This window comes from Rhincodon typus, chromosome 31 (assembly GCF_021869965.1).
Source record: "Rhincodon typus isolate 14 chromosome 31, sRhiTyp1.1, whole genome shotgun sequence".
In the NCBI taxonomy this organism is placed as follows: Eukaryota; Metazoa; Chordata; class Chondrichthyes; order Orectolobiformes; family Rhincodontidae; genus Rhincodon; species Rhincodon typus.
The window spans coordinates 26860327-26881834 of NC_063362.1; the positions used below are offsets into that span (position 1 = coordinate 26860327).

Below are 21508 nucleotides of genomic sequence, written 5' to 3' on the forward strand. Positions count from 1 at the left end.
ACAGAGAGTGGTTCATGTGTGGAATGAATTTCCAGAGGAAGTGGATTGGCAAGTTTAGGCCATGACAAGTCAGGTAGAGAGGGGGAAGGTTTCATCCAAGTGAATTGTACCCTGCTCCTCTGGAATTCATTATCAAACTTTGGAATTGCCTTTCGAGTGAAATTGCAATTAGGTTACTATTACAGACAATCTACCAGTGCTTCTTTCTAAGCAGCCACTGTGATTGGTCAATTTTCAGGAATGTTAACCATAGGGTGATCATAGCACTGGATCACTTATTAATTTGAACACAGAGATTGGTAGGCTTTGATTAACAGTTGGATAAATTGATATGAGGCAAAGGTGGGAACATGGAGTTAGGTCTGAGATCAGGCATGGTCTCCTCAACTGGTGACACAGTGTGAAGAGGTTAAATGACCTTCTCCTGTTCCATGTTCCTATGGGCGAAAAGCAGTGGGAGGCTGATAATGGAGGAGTATCTTAATATTGGGGGAGGGGAGGCGTGGTGGAAACGAAATAATGATTTTGGCCCATAATATAAAGCTGGAGTTTTGAAGCCAATAGTGGTGAAATGAGATGCTCTGCACCTCCCAAACACGTGACTTACATATACAAGGACAAGAGGACCAAATATATGGGTAAGCTACCGTCAGCCAGACCCTCAGGACCTCAAACACCTTCCAGATTTGAAAATATATCACCCGTTTCTTCACAGACATCAATTCAAATTCCTGAAGCTCCATCTCTAACTGCACTGTGGATGTCCTACACCCCAAGGACTATAGCAGCTCACCACCCACTATCTCCAGGGCAATTACTGTTGGCCTAGCCAGCAACATTCATAGCCCATGAAAGAATTAATAGACAAGAGCAATGTGTAAAAGTGAGATGATTTCATGTCACCTGACCCCAGCATTTCCAATGGTTCACTTCCAATGAACTTCTTTTTGTTCGTTTTAGGACAAGTGGACGCCTGAGGACGTGATGCCAGTTAAACTCAAAGAGAAGCAAAAGTAAGATTTAAAGTCTCACCCCGAGTCCAGTTGTAAATGTTGATTAAGTCCAGGTCAGAAACCTGAGTTGCAGTTTGGTCCTATCCTGCTAAATGATCCTCATCAATCAGACATTTTGCCCATTTTCCTCTGTTCAGAACCCAGGATGCTTTCCCCTTGAGTTGTTATACAGTGGCCCTTCCGTGGTAACTGATGCTAGAAATGAGTGTTAGGGAGATCAGGGCAATGCTGGTGTTTGGCACAGGGATAGTTCATTTTCTTTGGTAAAGGCAACTGAGGTAGTTCCTTATCTGACATTCAGTCTCCTTAATAGGATCCAGCCTTTCAGAAGGAGAAAGATGGACAAAAATAGTAAAGTAAAAGTTCTTGGATAGACTCCTTCTACATTGGCCACAAAAATAAGTCGAATGAAGAGCAGCTAGGGTTTTGAATGGCTAAAATTCATTTGTCTGGGAGCTTGACCAACCAACTGTTGATTCCTGAAAGGGTCTGAAATGACAAGCATATGCCTCTAATGCATTGTAATTCTGAGCAGTTTACCTTGATTTGGGGAGGGATCTGGTTCAGAGGTAGATGTTACTCCAAAAGTGCAACTGCCCTTGTCTTTTGCCCTGGTTTCTTGGTAGCACACAGAAGGGAAGGTCCTATTTTCAGGCCATAGCCTAAGCCAGGCTAGCTGATATCATCTTGACAGATGGTAAGACTTTGCAGTCCCTGGGCTACAGAGTGGGGTCTTTGGTTGTTCCTGGAAAATGTTAATGTGTGGAAGTTAGGATAGAAAAGCCCTAGGCCCAATATCCACAGCTCAATCTCGAAATTCTCACCTTGAACATTCGAATGTCGAAGCCAAAGTTACTGCAACATGAATCACTGTCTCCAGAAGAGGAAAGAGAGATGATCTTTTAAAAATGTGTTTTCTCACAATTCGTTTGTAAAAAAAAAACCAACTTTGGAAACAGGGTGGAACGAGAGACTGCAGCTCGGATCAGCAAAGAAATTGGAAACCTGATGAAAGAGATTGAACACCTGGTCGATGAGAAAACCAAGGAATCATCCGAGATTGTGAAGATGGTGAGAGAAGGTAAGGGCACCGTGTTGATCAGATTTAGTCTTGGGTGATGGTTTTGCTTCTAGTGTCTAGTTAGTGTCATTTCACTAACAGCCAGCTGACCTATAATTGGCAAAATTGTGGCTGTGTCCCTATAATTTACAGTGAAAGCACAATCAATGACCAGTAAGAATTGGACCTTATCTGTCCAACTCCAGACAGAGTAGATTCCTCTTGCCAGGAATGCCCATTGCCTCTAACCTAGCTTCATTGTGGAGCTCTGCTAATTCAACTTTCTCTCACATCAAAACCATTTCCAGAGACTTATAGAGTCGTAGGAATGTACAGCATGGAAACAAACCCTTTGGTCCAACTCGTCCATGCTGACGAGACATCCTAAATTAATCTAGTCACATTTGTCAGCATTTGGTCCAAATTCCTCTAAACCCTTTTTCATGTACCCATCCAGATGCCTTTTAAATGTTGTAATTGTACCAGCCTGAAGGGTTCCTCTCCTGCCCTTCTGCTCCCCACCCAAACTCCATTCCCCTTCAAAACCCCACTTACCTCCCTGTATTTCCTCTCTCTGGGTCCTGATCGTGGTTAACGTACAGATGCGTAGATTCCAGCAACTTATTTTTATTCATTCATGGAATGTGGAGGGCTCAGGCCAGGCCCGCATTTATTGCCCATCCCTAATCACCCAGAGGACAGTTAAGAGTCAGCCACATTGCCGTGAGTCTGGAGTCACATGTAGGCCAGACCAGATAAAGACAGCAGATTTCCTTTCCTAAAGGATGTTAGTGAACCAGATGTTTTTTCTTCCAACAGGTGACGATGGATTCATGGCCATCATTATACTCTTAGTTCCAGATTTTTTTTAAAATTGAATTCAAATTCCACCATCTGCCATGGCAGGAGCTGAACCCAGGTTCCCGGAATGTGAGCTGAGTTTCTAGATTTGTAGTCTAGTAATAATGCCATTAGGCGATTGCCTCCCTATTCCAACTCTCAGGCATCCTCTCAAATGGTCCTTCCTCATGTGTGATACTGGATAAAGGTCAGCAATGTAGGACTTTTGGGGTGGGGGTGGTGGCATCTGCAGTCATCTTGAGTCCACATGTATACACGTGTCATCTATGTTGCCTCTAATTATTTCTGCTGCTACACAGACCTCTGAGCGATAGCAACTTCCAGCACAGGAGGTCGATGCACCTGTGAACGCATCTGTATGCCAATTGGCTTAGATGGACCCTCCAAGCAGCCATGCAGCTTATGGTGAACATTGCTTGTTGTTTGGCCAAAGGGTGATTTTGTGGTCTGGTGCTTCCAACAAGGAGCCATAATACCAAGGTTCATGCATGTGAGAATTAGTGCTAAAATACTACAGCAGTGCTGAGCTAAAAGGTCATTTGACAGCACAGAACCTGAGAATTGGATTGGATAGCATTTGCTAAATAATCCAGAGTGTGTTAGGAATTATGCCAACAACGAATTTAAAATTGTCGGCTGGGTTTGCAGTGTGGCACTGACATTTGTATGGAATCTACAGATATTAATACATGGCCCCCTGCTCTTTGTAAACAGAAAGGGCATGTGTACACATTGTTCCTGTTTCACTTCAACAAAACAAGTGACAGCCATTGAGATAACAAGGTGTAGAGCTGGATGAACACAGCAGGCCAGGCAGCATCAGAGGAGCAGGAAGGCTGACGTTTCGGGTCTGGAAAGGGTCTAGACCCGAAACGTCAGCTTTCCTGCTCCTCTGATGCTGCTTGGCCTGCTGGGGTGTTCATCCAGCTCTACACCTTGTTATCTCAGATTCTCCAGCATCTGCAGTTCCTACTATCTCTAAGTGACAGCCATTCTCAGGTTCATTTCTCAGGGTGATGCTTTGAGCAATTTGCCTGGTTCAAAGTTTAAATGAATCTTTTCAGTTAACTGTCGGCAATCATCTAACTGGTGCATTCTCTATGACATCACCTCTACCGATGAGAGTCCACTTTTTAAAGAAATGTCTAACAGGATGCAGACCTCACTGGTTCGACCAACAATTATTGGCCATCCCATGCTGCCCGTGAGAATAAAGTGGTGAACTGCCATTTTGAGTGGCTGCAGTATATTTGCCATTGTTAGACTCGCAGTGCAGTTAGGGAAAGAGTTCCAGCATTTTGAAGGACAGCAATATATTTCTACATCTCAGGATGGTGTGCAGTTCGGAGGGGAACTTGCAGGCAGTGGTGTTCGCATGTCTCTGCTGCCTTGCCCAAGTAGATGGCAGTGGTCATGAGTTTGGAAGGTGCTGTCTAAAGATCAAAAAAACTTTTGCAGAGAATCATGCCGATAGTACACAATGTTGCTACTGAGTGTCCGTGGTGGAGCGAATGAATATTAGTGGATATAGTGCCAATCAAACAGGCTGTTTTTTCCTGGATGGTGTCAAGCTTCTTGAGTGTTGTCGGAGCTGCACCCATTCCAGACAAGTGGGGAGTATTCCATCACACTCAGGACTTGTGCGTCGTAGATGGTGGAGAGGCTTTGAGAGTCAGGAGATGAGTTGCTTGCTGCAGGATTCCTAGCGTCTGACCTGTTCTTGTAGCCACAATGTTTACATAGCTAGTCCAGTTTGTGAGCAATGGTAACCCCCAAAATGTTGATAGTGCACTATTGAGTGAGGGCATGCCTGTGAATGTCAAGGGGCAATGGTTAGATTCTCTCATTGTCTAACACTTGTGCTGTGCGAACATTACTTGTTACTTATCAGGCCAAGGCTGGATATTGTCCAGCTCTTGCTGCATCTTTACATGGACTGCTTCAAAATCCAGAGTTGTGAATGGTGCTGAACATTGTATTATCATGTTCGAATATCCCCATAAGGCTTCTGAGCTTGTGATGGAGGGAAGGTCACTGATGAAGCAGCCGAAGGTGGTCAGACCTAGGACATTGCCCTGAGAAACTCCTGCAAAGATGGTTTGGACCTTCAACAATCAAAATCATCTTTTTTTTGTGCCAGGTATAACTCAATCCAGTAGAGAGTTTTCTCTTTGATTCCCATTAAATCCAGTTTGGGCTCCTTGATGTTATACTTGATCACATGCTATCTTGATTTCAAAGGCTGTCACTCTCACCTCCCCTCTGAAGGTAAGTTCTTTTGTTTGTTTGAACAGACTGTCATAAGGCCAGGAGCTGAATGACTCCGGCAGCATGCAAACTGGATGTCAGTGAGCAGCTCTTGCTAAGCAAGTGTTATTTGGTAAGCCCCTTTGATCACCCCCTCCGTCACTTTACTGATGATCGAGAGTAGACTGATGAGGAAGTAATTGGCCAGATTGAATTTGTCCTCCTTTTTGTGTACAGGATGCAGCTGGGCAATTTTCCACATTGTCAGATAACATTGTAGCTCTGCTGGAGCAGCATTGTGAGGCACACAGCTAATTCTGAAGCACATGTCTTTGGTACTGTAGCCAGAATGTTGTCAGGGCACATTGCCTTTGCAGTATCCCATGTATTTTGTGTCAGCCAGTTAGCACTCTCTTCTTATATAGATTTAAAAGGTTGTTTATCTTTTAAATTGGTAATTCCCCTGAATTTTCCTGATTTGGAAATTATGCAAGATGAAAAGCTTCAACAAAATAAGAGATAGTAAGAACTGGAGTGTGGAGTATGGAGCTGGAAGAAAACAGCAGGCCAGGCAGCATCAGAGGAACAGGAAAGCTGACGTTTCGGGTCTGGACCCTTCTTCAGAAATGGGCCCAAAGAAGGGTCCCGACCCGAAACGTCAACTTTCCTGCTCTTCTGATGCTGCCTGGCCTTCAACAAAATAAGCCTTTTTGTCAGCAATACTATCTTTGTGTCGGTAGTGCTCTTGCCTCTGAATCAGAAGGTTTAGGGGATCAAGGCTCTCCCTGAGTTTTTATCATACATTCCTAATCTGACACTAATGGGCAATGCTGAGGGGAGTGCCGCACAGTCTGAAGTGTCAGCTTTCAATGGAGAAGTAAAACCAAGGCCCCAACTACATCCTGAAAATGGATGTAAACAATTCCAAGACACTAAAGGGTTCAGGTACATAATTCTTTGAAGTTTGCATCAGATGTAGACAGGGTGGTTAAGAAGGCATTTAGCACGCTTGCCTTCATTGCTCAGACCTTTGAGTGTAGGAGTTGGGACACCATGTTGAGGTTGTATAGGATGTTGGTAAAGCCTCTTCTGGAGAGCTGTGTGCAGTTCTGGTCACCCTGTTATAATAGGAAGGATATTATTAGAATGGAGAGGGTTCAGAAAAGATGTACCAGGATATTGCTGGGAATGGAGGGTTTGAGTTATAAGGAAAGGCTGGATAGGCGGGGACTTTTTTCATTGGAACGTAGGAGGTTGAGGGGTGACCTTATTGAGGTTTATAAAATTACAAGGGGCATAGATAAGGTGAATAGCAAAGATCTTTTCCCTAGGGTAGGGAAGTTCACAAAAAAGGGAACATATTTTTAAGATGAGAGGAGGAAAGTTATAAAAAAGAGATGGGGACAACTTTTTTCACACAGAGAGTGGTTTGCGTGTGGAATGAACTTCCAGAGGAAGTGGTGGATGTGGGTACAGTTACAATATCTAAAAGACATTTGGATAAGAACATGAGTAAGAAATGTTCAGAGGGATATGGACCAAATGCAGGCAGGTGGGATTTGTTTAGTCTGCGATTATGGTTGGCATGGACTGCTTGGATCGAAGGTCTGTTTCCGTGCTGTATGACTCTATGACTGTTTCGTAGAATGAAAGTTCCCCTGGAATCCTAGCCAATATTTATTCTCAATCAGTGTTATCTCATGATTTACTTGATAACTTATCTTGTTACTGCTTGTGGAAGCTTGCTTTTTTGTCCTGTCTCTCTGCATTCCTACATTAATGCACATCAGCATTCCTGGGCCATCACGAGCAGTGGATACATGGGAATGTCATCTCCTGCAATTCTCCTCCAAACTAGTCACCACTCAGACTTGGAAATATGCCACCGGTCCTTCAGTGTTGCTGGGTCAAAATCCTGGAATGCCCCCCCTAACAGCATTGTAGGTCAACCTTCAGCACATGGCCTGCAGCAAAAATGCAGCTCCCCACCACATTCTTAAGGGCAACTAGGGATGGGGCAATAAATGTTGATCAAGCCAGCAGCGCACACATCCAGTGAATGAATTTTTAAGAGAGTAAAGTTGGTCATACTGAGCTCATAAGAGATGCTAAATAAGTATATCTTTTCTTTAATGCTTCCTTTCTCTCTGTTATCACAGATTCATGCAGTTTGGGGAGCAGAGGACCATGAAATCAGTCCTAATGTGAAAAACCTCATGAGCATTTAGAGCAAATCTTCTTACTGTGTCGGGAGGGGGAGGAGCTGCTGTTTAATCTCTAGCAATCACAAAACAAGATCAAGTCAGGGGTTTTACTATGTTCCCGATGTCATTTCATTTTGCTTCCGTTTTAAATTGACTAACGTCCATGTTCTGCAACATTTATATGGACAGTTCTAGCTAAACCATCTATAACTTGATGAGGTCCTAGTTTTGATCATGAAAACTTATACATGGAAATGATTGACAGATGGGTGTTGAAGAGTTAGAGTCCTGGGGCTGTTGTTATTCCCTTTAGCAGCTTTTTTTCCGTTGTGGGATTGATGTTGGAGAGAAAGGTTGTTGACACTGTATATTTGGAAACAAACAGTCCTTGCAGGGGTGACACAGTGGCTCAGTGGTTAGCACTGCTGTCTCATGGCACCAGGGACCTGGGTTGGATTCCATCCTTGGGCGACTGTGTGGAGTTTGCACATTCTCCCTGTGTCTGTGTGGGTTTCCTCCGGGTGCTCCAGTTTCCTCCCACAGTCCAAAGATGTGCAGGTTAGGGTGGATTGGTCATGTTAAATTGCCCGTAGAGTCCTGGGATGTGCAGCTTAGGTGGATTAGCCATGCAAAATGCAGGGTTATAGGGAAAGGGTGAGGGGGCGTGGGTCTGGATGGGATGCTGTTCAGACGGTTGGTGTGGATTCGATGGGCCTGCTTCCACATTGTAGGGATTCTATACAGTTTGTGAACTCTGAGAAGATAGAATCAGGATCCCTTACTGCATGGAATATGATTGAACCAATGTCAAAATGCTTTCTCAGCACTGCCTCTGAGTGTTGCAGGTCACCAATACACAGCCTTATTCTCAGTAGTAGTTCCTTCAAACTTTTCCCATGATGTTATACCTGAGTCAGCAATTCTTCCCAGTCATGTCCTGTCTAAATATTCCGAATTTCCTGTGTCCTCCTGCAGGGGGCCCTTTGCTCTATAATGAAGTCAAGGTTTCAATGAATGCAAAAGTTTTGAATGGAACTCAGAGGGTGGTGCTTGATGGTGTGATCACAGAGGAGGAATGTGAGGAACTACGTTATCTCTCCAATGTGAGTACCAACAGCCCCACCATCATCCTGCCCATTTGATGCCATGTGTTTGGGTGAATGGTCTAGAATTATTTGAGCATTTTAAGACGAAGGAAGATGGAGGGGCTTCTGTTCTGGCAACAGCAGATTAATGGGCACAGTGTGGATGTAAGGAGCTCAGGCCAACCCTCTAACGGGGAGCTCCCAACCTGTCCTGGCAAGGGTTTGACATCTTTTCCCCATCCAGCCTAGGAGGCTCTGCTCCCTACCTGACCCAGCCCAGGAGTCAAAGCACCAGACCTAACTCAGTCCCTACCTGACCCAGCCCAAGAGTGACAGTTCCCTACCTGACCCAGCTCAGGAGTGATCTAATCATGACCACATTGGACAACATGGCAGTTTAGCCCAGGGCCTGTGCTGAAGAGGCCACCACATAATGTCCAATGTCAACTTAACTGGGTTACCTCCCATTGCTGATCATCTCCATGGAGACCACATGTTTCTACAGTGATCGTTCTCCCAGATTAATTTGGATTGTCTGCTGGGAGGGGGGGTGCGTGTGGTGGTGGCGGCAGCGTGGTGGTCGTGGTGGTAGTGTGGGTTGGTGGGTCAGAAAGAGATTTCCTGGACTTCCCTACCAACAAGTTAGCCTGGGCTTATACCTGTTCTGTTTATCATCTCTCCCAGGAGATCCCATCATTCCAGGCGGTGGGCAAAGTGTAGAAATGGTAAAGTGAAAAGTATCAGTACAGCTGTTTGGTTGAACCAAAGGATCCTTTCCTTATTTGCCAATGGTCAAGTGATCCAAACATTCAGAAGGCAGGAATTGCTGTTTAGAAAGGAGGAGGGTTATAAGCATGGGAATTTTTGTCCAAATAAGAAGCAATATTTATGTGTACTTGGTATTACATCAAGGTTCTAGTGAATATTTAACCTGTTTGATGGAAGAGTGATCTTCTCAGCAGGGAGGGGCTTGCAGGGCCTATATGCTCTGACTATTTTTATATCTTTAACTTTCCGATCCTCCATTTCTAGGCTGCTGCGTCAATGGGTGATGGTTACCAAGGGAAACCTTCTCCTCATACACCAAATGAGCGATTCCAGGGAGTGACAGTTCTCAAAGCACTGAAGGTGAGTGATTCGGAACAGTTATGAGGTGAGTTGGCACAACCTCACTCACAGGCCCCCTAGCACTATACATGTACCTTGGTGCAGTCTTATAGAGTCATGGAGTCACACAGCACGGAAACAGACCCTTCGGTCCAACTAGTCCATGCCAACCATGATCCCAAACTAAACTAGTCCCACGCGCCTGCGCTTGGCCCATATCCCTCCAAACATTTCGTATTCATGTACTTATCCAAATGTCTTAGAGTCATAGAGATGTACAGCATGGAAACAAACCCCTCAGTCCAACTCATCCATGCCAACCAGATAATCTACATTAATCTTGTCACATTTGCCAGCATTTGGCTCATATCCTGTAAACCCCTCCTATTCATATACCCGTCCAGTTGCCTTTTAAATGTTGTAATTGTACCAACCTCCACCACTTCCCCTGGCAGCTCATTCCATACACACACCACCCTCTGCGTGAAAAAGTTGCCCCTTAGGTCCATTTTAAATCTTTCCCCTCTCATTTTAAACCTATTCCCTCCAGTTTTAGATTCCTCTGCCCTGGGAAAAGACCTTGGCTATTCACCCTATCCATGCCCATAATAATTTTATAACCCTCTATAAGGTCACCCCTTATACTCCGACGTTGTGACTGTACCCGCTTGCAACACTTCCTTTGGCAGTTCATTCCACACATGAGCCACTGTCTGTGTAAAAAAGTTGCCCCTCATGTCTTCTAAATTTTCTCTGCTTATCTCTCCCTTCTACCTTGTGTCAGAGCTGTACTTCCTTTAACTCCACCCAATACAAGCATTCGTTTTGTTTGCCCTTGTGCTGAAACCTCCTGCTCTTTTCTCCTGTGTTGGTGTTTCAGCCTTCAGTTTTAAGCATTTCAAGTACCCACAGTCTTTTTGTCAGACAAGTCAATGTTCTATCCAAGATGAAGACAGAAAGTGCTGCAGAAACTCAGCCAATCTGACTGTATCCGTGGAGAGAGAAACAGAGTGGACATTTTTAGTTCATTATGATTCCTCTTCGAAGTGCTGAAGAGTCGTACTGAGCTCAAATTTCTCTTTCCACATCTGCTGCTGAGGTTCTCTGATGCTTCCTGCTTTCATTTCAGATTGTCGGCATCGGCAGGACTTTGCTGTTATGTTAATGATCTGTTCCAGTTATTTGCTGCACTGTACTACTGTTCACTTCTGCCATTTCAGGCAGTTTATTTGTAGGTAATGATTGCCCAAATTTTGTTGCCACCAGGTGTTGCAACTTGGTTTGTCTTCCGACATTTCTAACTTGTGTTTACAACAAATGGCATGGTTTGTAACTCGATTCCATAACCACGATGATCTCTAAGACTCTAGTCTTCTTCTTGCTGTAAATGAAAAATGAATGTGCAGTAACACTTTTCTTTTAGTGTTGAACACAGATAATCCATGCTCACACGTCTGTCTATGCAAACGATTACATAAACATCGCCCTGTGAGACCATGTCATTCAGGTTAAAAAGAAACATGAATTGCAATCACACATAGAATACATTCCCTACACTGTGGAAGCAGGCCATTTGGCCCATCATGTCCGCACTGAGCCTCTGAGGAGCGTTCTGCCCAGACCCACCCACTCCATAACCTTGCATTTCCCATGGCTAATGCACCTATCTTCACATCCCTAGAAACTATGGGCAACTTAGCACAGCCAATCCACCTAACCTGCACATCTTTGGACTGTGGGAGGAAACCAGGGTACCCAGAGGAAACCCACACAGACACGGGGAGAATGTGCAAACTCCACACAGTCACTTAAGACTGAATTCAAACCCAAGTTCCTAGTGATGTGAGGCGGCAGTGCTAACCACTGAGCCACCGTGCCTCCCTTTAAATAAACCAGTATGTTAAGTAACCATTGTTTCATTGATCCTAATATTTAAACTGCTTCAAGAAAAACTAATAAAAATTTTACAATTGCAAAAGTTCCCTCTAGTCTTAACCTATTGTTTGATACATATTATATGAGCATTGAGTCCACTAGTACCTCTCATTATCAGTCTGGAAACAAGTATTCCAAACAGCGAACTGAAAGCACGGAGCAATATAGCAGCACTTAAGAGAAAAAAAGAATAATAAGGAGAATACACTTCAATTGACATATTTAAGTCTTTTACCTAATTATTTGTTGCCATAACAGTCATTCCCAAACATTTAATACTTGCATGTTCTGGTGTTCCAGGTCACTTCATTATTGATCTTACAATAATACTTGTTAAGGACAAAAGCTCCTGTTTCATGCTGTGCACCAATTCTCTTTTTGAGTTTTCTCCTTTATTTACAACTATGTGTTCCCTGACAGCTCAGTCAGCAAGGCAGGATCTCACTGAAAACATCAAAGCTGTTTTATGATGTCAGTGAAAAAGCCCGCAGGATCCTTGAGTCTTATTTCCGATTGGAAAACCCCCTGTACTTCTCCTATTCACACCTCGTCTGTCGGACTGCAATGGAAGGTGATGGGCTTTGTCTCAGCTTTGCTGTGGTGACGTGTCTTTGCACTTGCTCTGGATTTACTTGAGGTTTGTGATTATTTATGTTTGGCCTGCACTGGGGGCATTCCCAATCTGCTTCAGGTAAGTACACACAAAGAACAGTGAGCAATTAAAAAAATAATTGTTTAAAAAACCCATCTGGCCCACTAATGCCCTTTGCAGGAAGGAAATCTGCCATCCTTACCTGGTCTGGCCTACATGTGACTACAGACCACAGCAATGTGGTAGACATTTAACTGCCCTCTGTGCAATAAATGCTGGTTTACTTAGTACCCTCTCAGGTTTAAAATAAAGAGCTGGGTGCAGGGAAGGGGTGTACACTACAGGGAGCTGCTGCTAAAGTCAAAGCATCTGGATTTTTAAAAAATTCACTCATAAGATGAGGGCATCGCTGGCGGGGCCCATACCTATTACCCATCCCTAATTGCCCAGAGGGCAGTTAAGAGTCAATCACATTGCTGTGGGTCTGGAGTTCCATGTAGGCCAGACCAGGTAAGGATGGCAGTTTCCTTCTCTAAAGGACATTAGTGAACCAGATGGGTTTTTACAACATTGATCGCTAACTTTCTTTACAATTCAAGATTTTTTAAATAGAATTCAAATTTCGCTATCAGTTATAATGGGATTCCAGACCAAGTCCCCAGAACATTAGCCTGGATTACTAGCTCAGTTGCATTACCACTACACCAATGTCACCCCACATAGTACTTGATTTCTGAGCTCAGTAAACTGGGCAAGGGTTCACAGCAAGACATTCCTGCCCATCCCTAATTGCCCAGAGAGCAGTTAAGAGTCAACCACATTGCTGTGGGTCTGAAGTTCCATGTAGGCCAAACCAGATAAGGATGGCAGTTTCCTTCCCTAAAGGATGTTAGTGAACTAGATGGGTTTTTCCCCAACAATCATGGTCACCATCAGAGTCTCAATTCCGGATTTTCTATTGTATTCAAATTCCACCAACTGCCATGATGGGATTCAAACCTGGATCCCCAGAACATTACCTGGGTCTCTGGATAAACAGTCCAGCGATAATGCCATCAGGCCATCACCGCCCAAGAATAGCTCCTCATATTTCCGTTAGTGATGCCACAGAATGACTGCACCTTGCAGTCCAACTTCCCCACAGCTCTCCTTTAGAGGTATCCAGCTGGACCTTGCCTCTGCAAGAGCTGATCGATGCTGGGACCGCAGAGGCTTTCTGGACTGAGATGGATGGATTTTTTTTTGTGGTGAAGAGTATCAAGGGATGTGAAGCTAATGCAGTGAATGAAGTTGAACTGCAGATCATATGTGATCCCGTTGAATAGCAGAGCAGGATTGAAGCGTTCAATAGCCTCTTCCTGTTCCTAACATCTTTCTCTCCTCATTGGGGCAAGATGAATCACTATCTCACATTCTAAACAATGCGTTTGGATGGACGTTAATGTTAGTACATTGTCGTAAAGGTGGAAATTCTGCAGATACACAACGATTCTGTTAGCATCTGAAAGACGAAGTTAGAAAGACAAAGGAAGGAATGTTATTCAAACTCTCACATTTCCTCCATCCAGAACGACCTGACATTCACCGTCACAATGTCGAATGGATTTGTGAATGATTCTGGAAAGTCCACCAGGGACAGGAACAGAAATCATGGGCCTTGTTGCTGCTCCTGCTTGGAGCCCCGACCAAAGCACAGTGACCCGCCCCTGACCAGAGCACAGTGACCCTACCCCCAGCCAGAGCACAGTGACCCCGCTCCCGACCAGCGCACAGTGACCCTGGCCCCCCCAACCAGAGCACAGTGACCCCGCTCCTGACCAGAGCACAGTGACCCTGCCCCCCAACCAGAGTACAGTGACCCCTCCCTGACCAGATCACAGTGACCCCGCCCCCAGCCAGATCACAGTGACCCCGCCCACAGCCAGTGCACAGTGACCCCACCCCGATCAGATCATTGTGAATTTCCTAGACCCCAGGTCGCCAGGCCTTGATTTAAACACCCTCCCAGCTCCTCGCCCCTCTCTAATTTCCACTATTCTTTCCAGAATTCCAATTGTTATGTCAAACCTTATTTTAGTCCTCTCCTAACTGAATTTGTAACTTTTCAATATATGGTCAGAGTATAATTTGAAGTAACGGCACAAATTTGACCTTGATAGCCTGTTGCTGTCCTATAAAGCTGTACGTTGGACCTTCTCCTTTCAGATGTTGTGAACTTGCCTTGTATTTGCAGTTTTTCCTGTGTTTGTTATAGATTTTCAGAAACCCCTTTGTTCTCTGGTCTCACCAATAAATTGTTCATAAATCCAGGTTTCTCGGGGCTATTAACTTTGAATCCTTGGTTTCCCCTTTCCCCCTGTTAGGAACCCAGGACAATCGTGATGATCTGAGCCACTCAGTCCACGTTGATAACTGCATCCTAAACTCCGAAGCTTTGGAATGTCGGAAAGAGCATCCTGCCTACACTGAGCGGGATTACAGGTAAAAATGAACCTGGTCTGTGTCTTTCCTGCAAGTAAATTAGAAGATTTATGATGGTGCTTTCTGCACTGGCAGATTCAAGTTACAAGGAGAGACTGAATGGGCTGGAACTTTTTTATCCCTGGAACGTAGGAGACTCAGGGGTGACCTTATAAAGGTCTATAAAATCATGAGGGGCATAGATAAGATAGATAGCCAACAGCTTCTCTCCCTGGTAGGGGAGTGTAAAACTAGAGGTTTAAGGTGTGAGGGAAGAGATGCAAAAGGGTCCGGGGGAGGGTAAATTTTTTTCACACAGAGGACGGTGAGTGTCTGGATCGGGCTACCAGAGGTAGTGGTGGGGACGAGTACAATTTTGTCATTTAAGAAACATTTAGACAGGTACATGGATGGGATAAGTATGGAGGGATATGGACCAAACACAGCCAAATGGGACTAGATTAATTGTGAAAACTGGGCAGCATAAGCAAGTTGGGCCGAAGGGCCTGTTTCCATGCTGTAAATCTATATGACTCTATGAACTTACCCAGTAACGTTCTTTGAAAACTCTTTGAAGGGAGGTGATGGCCCAGTGGTATTACTGTTGGATTATTAATCCAGTGAACCTAGTAACATTCTGGGGACCCTGGTTCAAATCCTGCCATGGCTGACAGTAAAATTTGAATTCAATAAATAGGTGGAATTAGGAGTCTAATGATAATCATGAAACCATTGTCGATTGTTGGAAAAAATGCCATCTGGTTTACTTTAAGGACAGAAACTGCTGTCCTTACAGCCTGTGTGTGACTCTAGACCCACAGCAATATGATTGACACTTAACTGCTCTCTGGACAATTAGAGATGTGTAATAAAATGCTGGCCAAGCCAGTGATGCCCACATCCCGTGAATGATTAAAAAAATTTTTGTCAAGGGTAAAAATCACAGCTAACAGCCTCCTCAAGAGCTGTATACAGAGATACTGAACTTTGGTTTAAACAACAGCAATTTGAATTTATATGGCATCTTTACCAAAGCATCCCAAGATGCTTCACCAGGGCATTATTAAATACAATCTGGTACCGAGGTATTGGAATGGGCAGCCAAGTACTTGGTCGAAGTAGTAGAAGTGGGTGGACGATGGCCTCACAGCACCAGGGACCCGGGTTCGATTCCACTCGCAGGCGACTGTCTGTGTGGAGTTTGCACATTCTCCCCATGTCTGTGTGGGTTTCCTCCGGGTGCCCTGGTTTCCTCCCACAGTCCAAAGATGTGCAGGTTAGATGGATTAGCCATGCTAAATTGCCCATTCTGTCCAGGCGGATTAGCCATGGGAAATGCAAGGTTACAGGGATAGGGTAGGGGCAGTGGGCCTGGGTGGGTTGCTCTCCAGATGGGTGATGTGGACTCGATGGGCCAAATGGCCTGCTTCCACACTGTAGGGATGCTATGAATTGTCTTAAAGGAGAAAGAGAGAGACTGAGAGGTTTAGGGTCAGACTGATTTGTTAATATTATGTAAATTGTATTATTAAGGTTACAAAGAAATAGAATATTGATTGATTAATTATATTCAGTACATTTAAAGTTAAGTCATCCTCTGGTATATTTGAGAGCTTCTGTGACTGGTGGGCACCACAGGGGCTGGAGTGCATTATAAGCCCTGGGAATGATGTTTTAATTTCAACTTTTTAACATTTTCTTTGAAGATTTGATTCCCATTAAAGTGCCCTTTTAATGACAGTCACTAATTAATTTAGCTAACACGACAATTTGCTTATAAAGAGTATAAAAGCTGACACCGTGATAGATAGAGGCAGGTTTTTGATTTGATTTATTATTGTCACATGTACTGAGATACAGTGAAAAGTATTGTTTTGCATGCTAACTAGACAAATCATATGTTACATAAGTACATCAGGGTACTAGAACAGAATGCAGAATATAGTGCTACAGCTACAGAGAAGGTGCAGATAAAGATCAACTTTAATATATGAGAGTTCGTTCATAAGTCTGATAACAGTGGGGAAGAAGCTGTTCTTAAATCTCTTGGTACATGTTTTGTATATGTCATGCAGCACTCTGTTATAAAGGAACTATTGAGAAAAAGATTTGCATCTGGCTTCATACCTGAAGCCTACGATCCATTTAGTGTTGCAAACTTTGAGGGTGGAGTGGTCATAATCAGAAATTTGGAAATGTTTGAAAAAGTCATGCAACTGTTGGGGGCTGAAGGAAGTTACAGAGATAGAAAGCGACAAGGAGATGAAGGAATTTAAAAACAAGCAGGAGAATGATAAATTTGAATGGTGATCAACTGGGTGCCGAGTGAGATCAGTGAATACTGCGGCTGGTGAGTGAATGGGCCTTGCTACGTGTTAGGATATATGAAGTAAAACTTTGAACAAACTGATGTTTACATCAGGAAATCTCACAAAGAGCTCTTAATTTCAGTGATGTTACTATTTCTCAGTGCATGCGGCCACTTTTGGACAGGGAAAGAAAATTCACGAGGAACAATGGTCTCTACTTTTCCAACTATCATGTCAGCCCAATGTATAAGACAACATCATCTTTTCGGCATCCAAACAACCATGTTTTTGTATATACTCAACGTTCCCCTGCCACCTCCTTTCTCAGTAACGGCAAGCTCCACTTGCATGAGCTGTCAGTCTCAATCTTTCACCAGTCGAATGTTTTACATACCGATGCCTTATAATTGGGAGCAAGTGATCAAGCAGGCTGCAAAGGCACATGGGAGTTTTGGACATCAACACACACTGCACAGGGCCCACATGGCGAGCAACAAAGATGGTGGCCACCCATGCCAGCAGATCACTTGAACCACTTCTTGGGAGGGATTTGTCGAGATTTCAAGGGTCATCCACATCACTCGCAGGTGGGATCGCTCACCTTCTGAACAATATTCTCTTGCTTTCTCCCAGTGGGGGACTAGGAGATGGAGAGAAAGTGGTGCCACATTCCGGTTCAGTCAATGTTAGACACTGAAAGGCCATTGGCGGAGTCTAGTAGAATATCGGCTCTCCTGAGAATCGCAGAGGAATGGGATGGGGTTTGGGAGGGGGTACTGGGCATATCCTCACAGGAACAGTGATAGTGAGCAGGCAACCCTGGTGCACTGACCAGGGACCTACCTAATAGAGCGCAGTGAGATAAGAAAACTCATGGGGCCCCTCAGCCTGCAGGTGCCCTCTTGCTGGGGTGTGGTAGTTACCAATCCCGTGGTTAATTCTTTCTACCTTGTTATTTTGCTCCAGGATTTTCAAAGTGTAGAATTTGACCACCGGCCCTTATCTCAGTAATAAATGTGCTAAGTGACAACGCCATGTGCCACCCCCTCAGTTACTTGTGGTTTACAGCCGTAAGACATGTGAAACTGAAAGGCCAATCCCTGCTCTGTCCTGAATCAGCTAGTTTCAGTCATCATTCTATATTTGGCCTCAGCTCCTTCCAATAAGCGCCTCCACTGGTGGCATAAGGAGTGACAGTCAATGCCAATGGGCCGAATAGCCAGCTTCTGTGCTGTACCATCTCTATGACGCAGCTGTGTTCACAGTGCTGACTGTGAATGCTAACAAATGCTTGTTATGGATTCTTAATGATCAAACATTATTTTCTCTAGTGCCATTCTGTATCTAAACCATGATTTTGAAGGCGGAGACTTCATATTCACAGAAATTGATGCAAAAAATATTACGGTAAGTTGTTATTTATCAACTATTTTGATGATTTGTCATTTACAAATATTTTTTAAGAGTCCTGCTCTCATATTTGCCCAGACCTTCAAGTAAATCCAATACACTCCAGTAAACGTAGAGTCCAAAGATGTGCAGGTTAGCGGGACAGGCCATGCGAAATTGCTCATAGTGTCCAGGGATGTGCAGGTTAGGTGAGAAATATGGAGTTACAGGCTTTTCGTAGGGTCAGTGTGGACTCGATGAGTTGAATGGCCTGCTTCCACGCTGTAGGGGTTCCATAAAAGATGGCAGACAGTTCTTCTCTCACCCTTCCCATCAATGTTACTGTATTGTTGCAGCCAATGTTGTTCCCACAAACTCTTCTTTCACCTCGCACAGAGACATTGCACCATCTCCTTCTGTCCTTCCAAAGGCCTCAGGAAAAGCTGAGCTCCCCTGTAGCTCTCACTTTCACCTCTAATCCACCCGGAGAGCCCAGAAAGACCATGCTCTGTTTCTCCATATATCACAACCTCTCGTTTTCTCTTTTCAGCCTTGAGGTGGAATCCCGCGCTGTGACCCTTGACCCCTTTGCCTTAGTTTCTCAGTAAAAGGACATTATAGAGATACCTTCCAACGATCTCTTCTTCCGCAGGCGAAGGTGAAGCCCAGGTGTGGCCGTTTGGTGGGTTTCTCCTCAGGCACAGAGAACCCACATGGAGTCCAGGCTGTGACCAAAGGGCAGCGGTGTGCAGTGGCACTCTGGTTCACGTTGGATCCCCGGCATAAGGAGCGGGTATGGCACGGGGAACGGGGCGATGGGGTCCATGAGGGAAGCATGGCTGTTTTTTTGGCATGTGAGTTGCGGTGGGAGGAATGCACTGTGACAGGAAGGAAGCAACCTCTTGGGAGGTGGCACAGCATCAGGAATGGTGCAGTGTCACAGAGGTGAGCGCACACTGTTGGGGGAGGGGGAGGGTATGCAATGTGAGAGGACGGGGCACAAGTCAATGAAGAGCAGATTCTGGGATAAGGAACAATGATGGGTGAGAGGGGTTCACAGTGTCGGGGTGGGGTCACAGTGTCAGAGGGCAGGGTCACAGTGTCAGAGGCCAGGGTCACAGTGTTGGGGGAGGGGGAACGGTGTTGGGCGAGGACTCACATTCATGGGGGGTGGGACTAACAGTGTCGGGGAAGGGAGCACAGTGTTGGGGTGGGGCCACAGGGTAAGAGGCAGGGTCACAGTGTCAGGGGGAGGGAGTCACAGGGTCAGGGAGAGGTCACTGTGTCTATGGGTGGGGGTCACAATGTCAGGGGAGGGGGGAATCACAGTGTCGGGAGAGCGAGTTGATCGTGTTATTCACTTGCATTTGAAACATGTGCCTTGTGGCCCTGCGATGATCCTTTCCATCCCAGTTCGTGAATGTCCTCCTCTCTTTCTCCCTCCCTCTGGCCTTTGAGTGGGGTTGCTGTTTCTGCAGAGCCTTGGCAGCAATAGCTGTGTGGGCCCAGGGAGCAGAGAGGTCCCCACTGAGTGGCCAAAGGCAGGCTACAACCTGGGGGCAACTGGCTCTGATTTAAACCCAGTGGCTTGAGGAGAGGCAGGAGTGGAGGGTGGGTGGGGGCGTAACTGGAAAGGCGGTGTGAGATAAATCAGAACTCCACCGTGCTACGGAATGAAGGCGCTGGTGCCTAGTCTTTGGGGTTTATGGCTTTGGGTAGAGACTGTGCTACCGCTCACTCGCTCTGTGTCTGACAGGAGAGAATCGCGGCTGATGATTTGGTGAAGATGTTGTTCGGGGCAGAAGAGGAGCTGCAGCACGATGAAGACGTCCTCAGTGCCCCGGGGTCCGAAGACGTGCCAACCGAGGCCTCAACCGTCCAGTCTGCCCCCGAGCCACCCACTGCAGCAGCGCCAGAGCTGGAACAGAAAGAGGAACAGGCACCCATGTCCGAATCCTCCACAATAAACACACTAGACTCCTCACCAGGGACAACAGCTCCTGCCTTAGATCAGAAAGACCAAGCCATTCCGAACATAACCCCTGAGAAACAGGAATTGTAATGTAACTTACAAAGATTCACTTTGGGGCTGCACCATGCAGTTCCCTGTGTTTTGCTCCTTTTTCAGTCGTTCGCAGTTATGGTCGTCCAGTTCTGGGCCTGAGAAACTGTGGAACCTATTACCTCATCCTGTTTTCTCTTCACCCCGTCAGTCTGCAGGCTTTGAATCCCAGAGCATGACATCTTCTGTTTTTGACCTGCCTGCATTGTCACATCTCCCCTACACTCCCAACCCTTCAGGTTTGGAGTCTTGCCCACCCACACAGCAACAGTCTGCAAATGTTCCTCTGCGAATAGTTGAAGTCACTGACCTTTAGCGCACAGATGTGACAACAAACAAAAACGTAAATGTTGTCCAACTTCAACTGTCTGGGCTACTGGCACTCAGTATCTTGAACTGGATCCACTCCAGTTTCTGCAGTGTTCACACATTTTTTAAGGTAGTACATTTTTGAAAGAGAAGTGGCTTCACTGTTGTCCCACTGTTGTCACTCAAAGCATTTGTAGACAGCATCATTTAAAGGGGCTAGATTATGACTGTATTCACTTGTATTCCTCTGTGCTTTACAGGGGTGTGTGTACCGCTGAACACTCTCTGGTTCTGTTACTTCTAATTCCTCAATGCTATATACACTCTCACTCAGGCACGTTCACTCATACGGTCAGATTTAAACAGGGATTATCTCGTAGCAAATAAAAACAGAAAGAACTGCGGATGTTGTAAATCAGGAAACAAAACAGAAATTGCTGGAAAAGCTCAGCAGATCTGGCAGCATCTGTGAAGGAGAAAACAGAGTTAACGTTTTGGGTCCGGTGACCCTTCCTCAGAATAGTTCTGAGGAAGGGTCACCGGATCCAAAATGTTAACTCTGTTTTTTCCTTCACAGATGCTGCCAGACCTGCTGACCTTTTCCAGCAATTTCTGTTTTTTTCATTATCGAGTAGCAGTTAGGAGGCAGAATTCTCAAAGATGTTCCTATCCAGGGAGGCAAACATAACATTCAGAGAATCTCTCCTGCAGAGATCAGATAATGCAGCACAGGCTACGGGTTTGACCGTGAACTATCCGTGCTCACAGATCAATCCTTTCCCCTGCTGAGCCAATAGGAGAATTCCTGACCTGAATTCATTTCCAGCAAAACGGAAACCTCTGACTGTGATGATCTGGTAAGAACCTGGAAAGAG

General features: G+C 45.1%; 1 protein-coding gene across 1 annotated transcript in view; it reads left to right on the forward strand.

The window, feature by feature from the left end:
* Window positions 1-21088, forward strand: part of p3h1 (prolyl 3-hydroxylase 1) — a 36021-nt gene extending 14933 nt beyond the window's left edge. The window contains exons 7-15 of the mRNA XM_020514911.2: window positions 961-1013; window positions 1973-2094; window positions 8361-8488; window positions 9503-9598; window positions 11933-12083; window positions 14468-14585; window positions 18205-18280; window positions 18915-19055; window positions 20019-21088. Of these exons, the coding sequence (XP_020370500.2) occupies window positions 961-1013; window positions 1973-2094; window positions 8361-8488; window positions 9503-9598; window positions 11933-12083; window positions 14468-14585; window positions 18205-18280; window positions 18915-19055; window positions 20019-20324 (1191 nt within the window). The 3' untranslated portion in view covers window positions 20325-21088. The remainder of the gene's footprint in view (window positions 1-960; window positions 1014-1972; window positions 2095-8360; window positions 8489-9502; window positions 9599-11932; window positions 12084-14467; window positions 14586-18204; window positions 18281-18914; window positions 19056-20018) is intronic.
* Window positions 21089-21508: the final 420 nt, after the last annotated feature.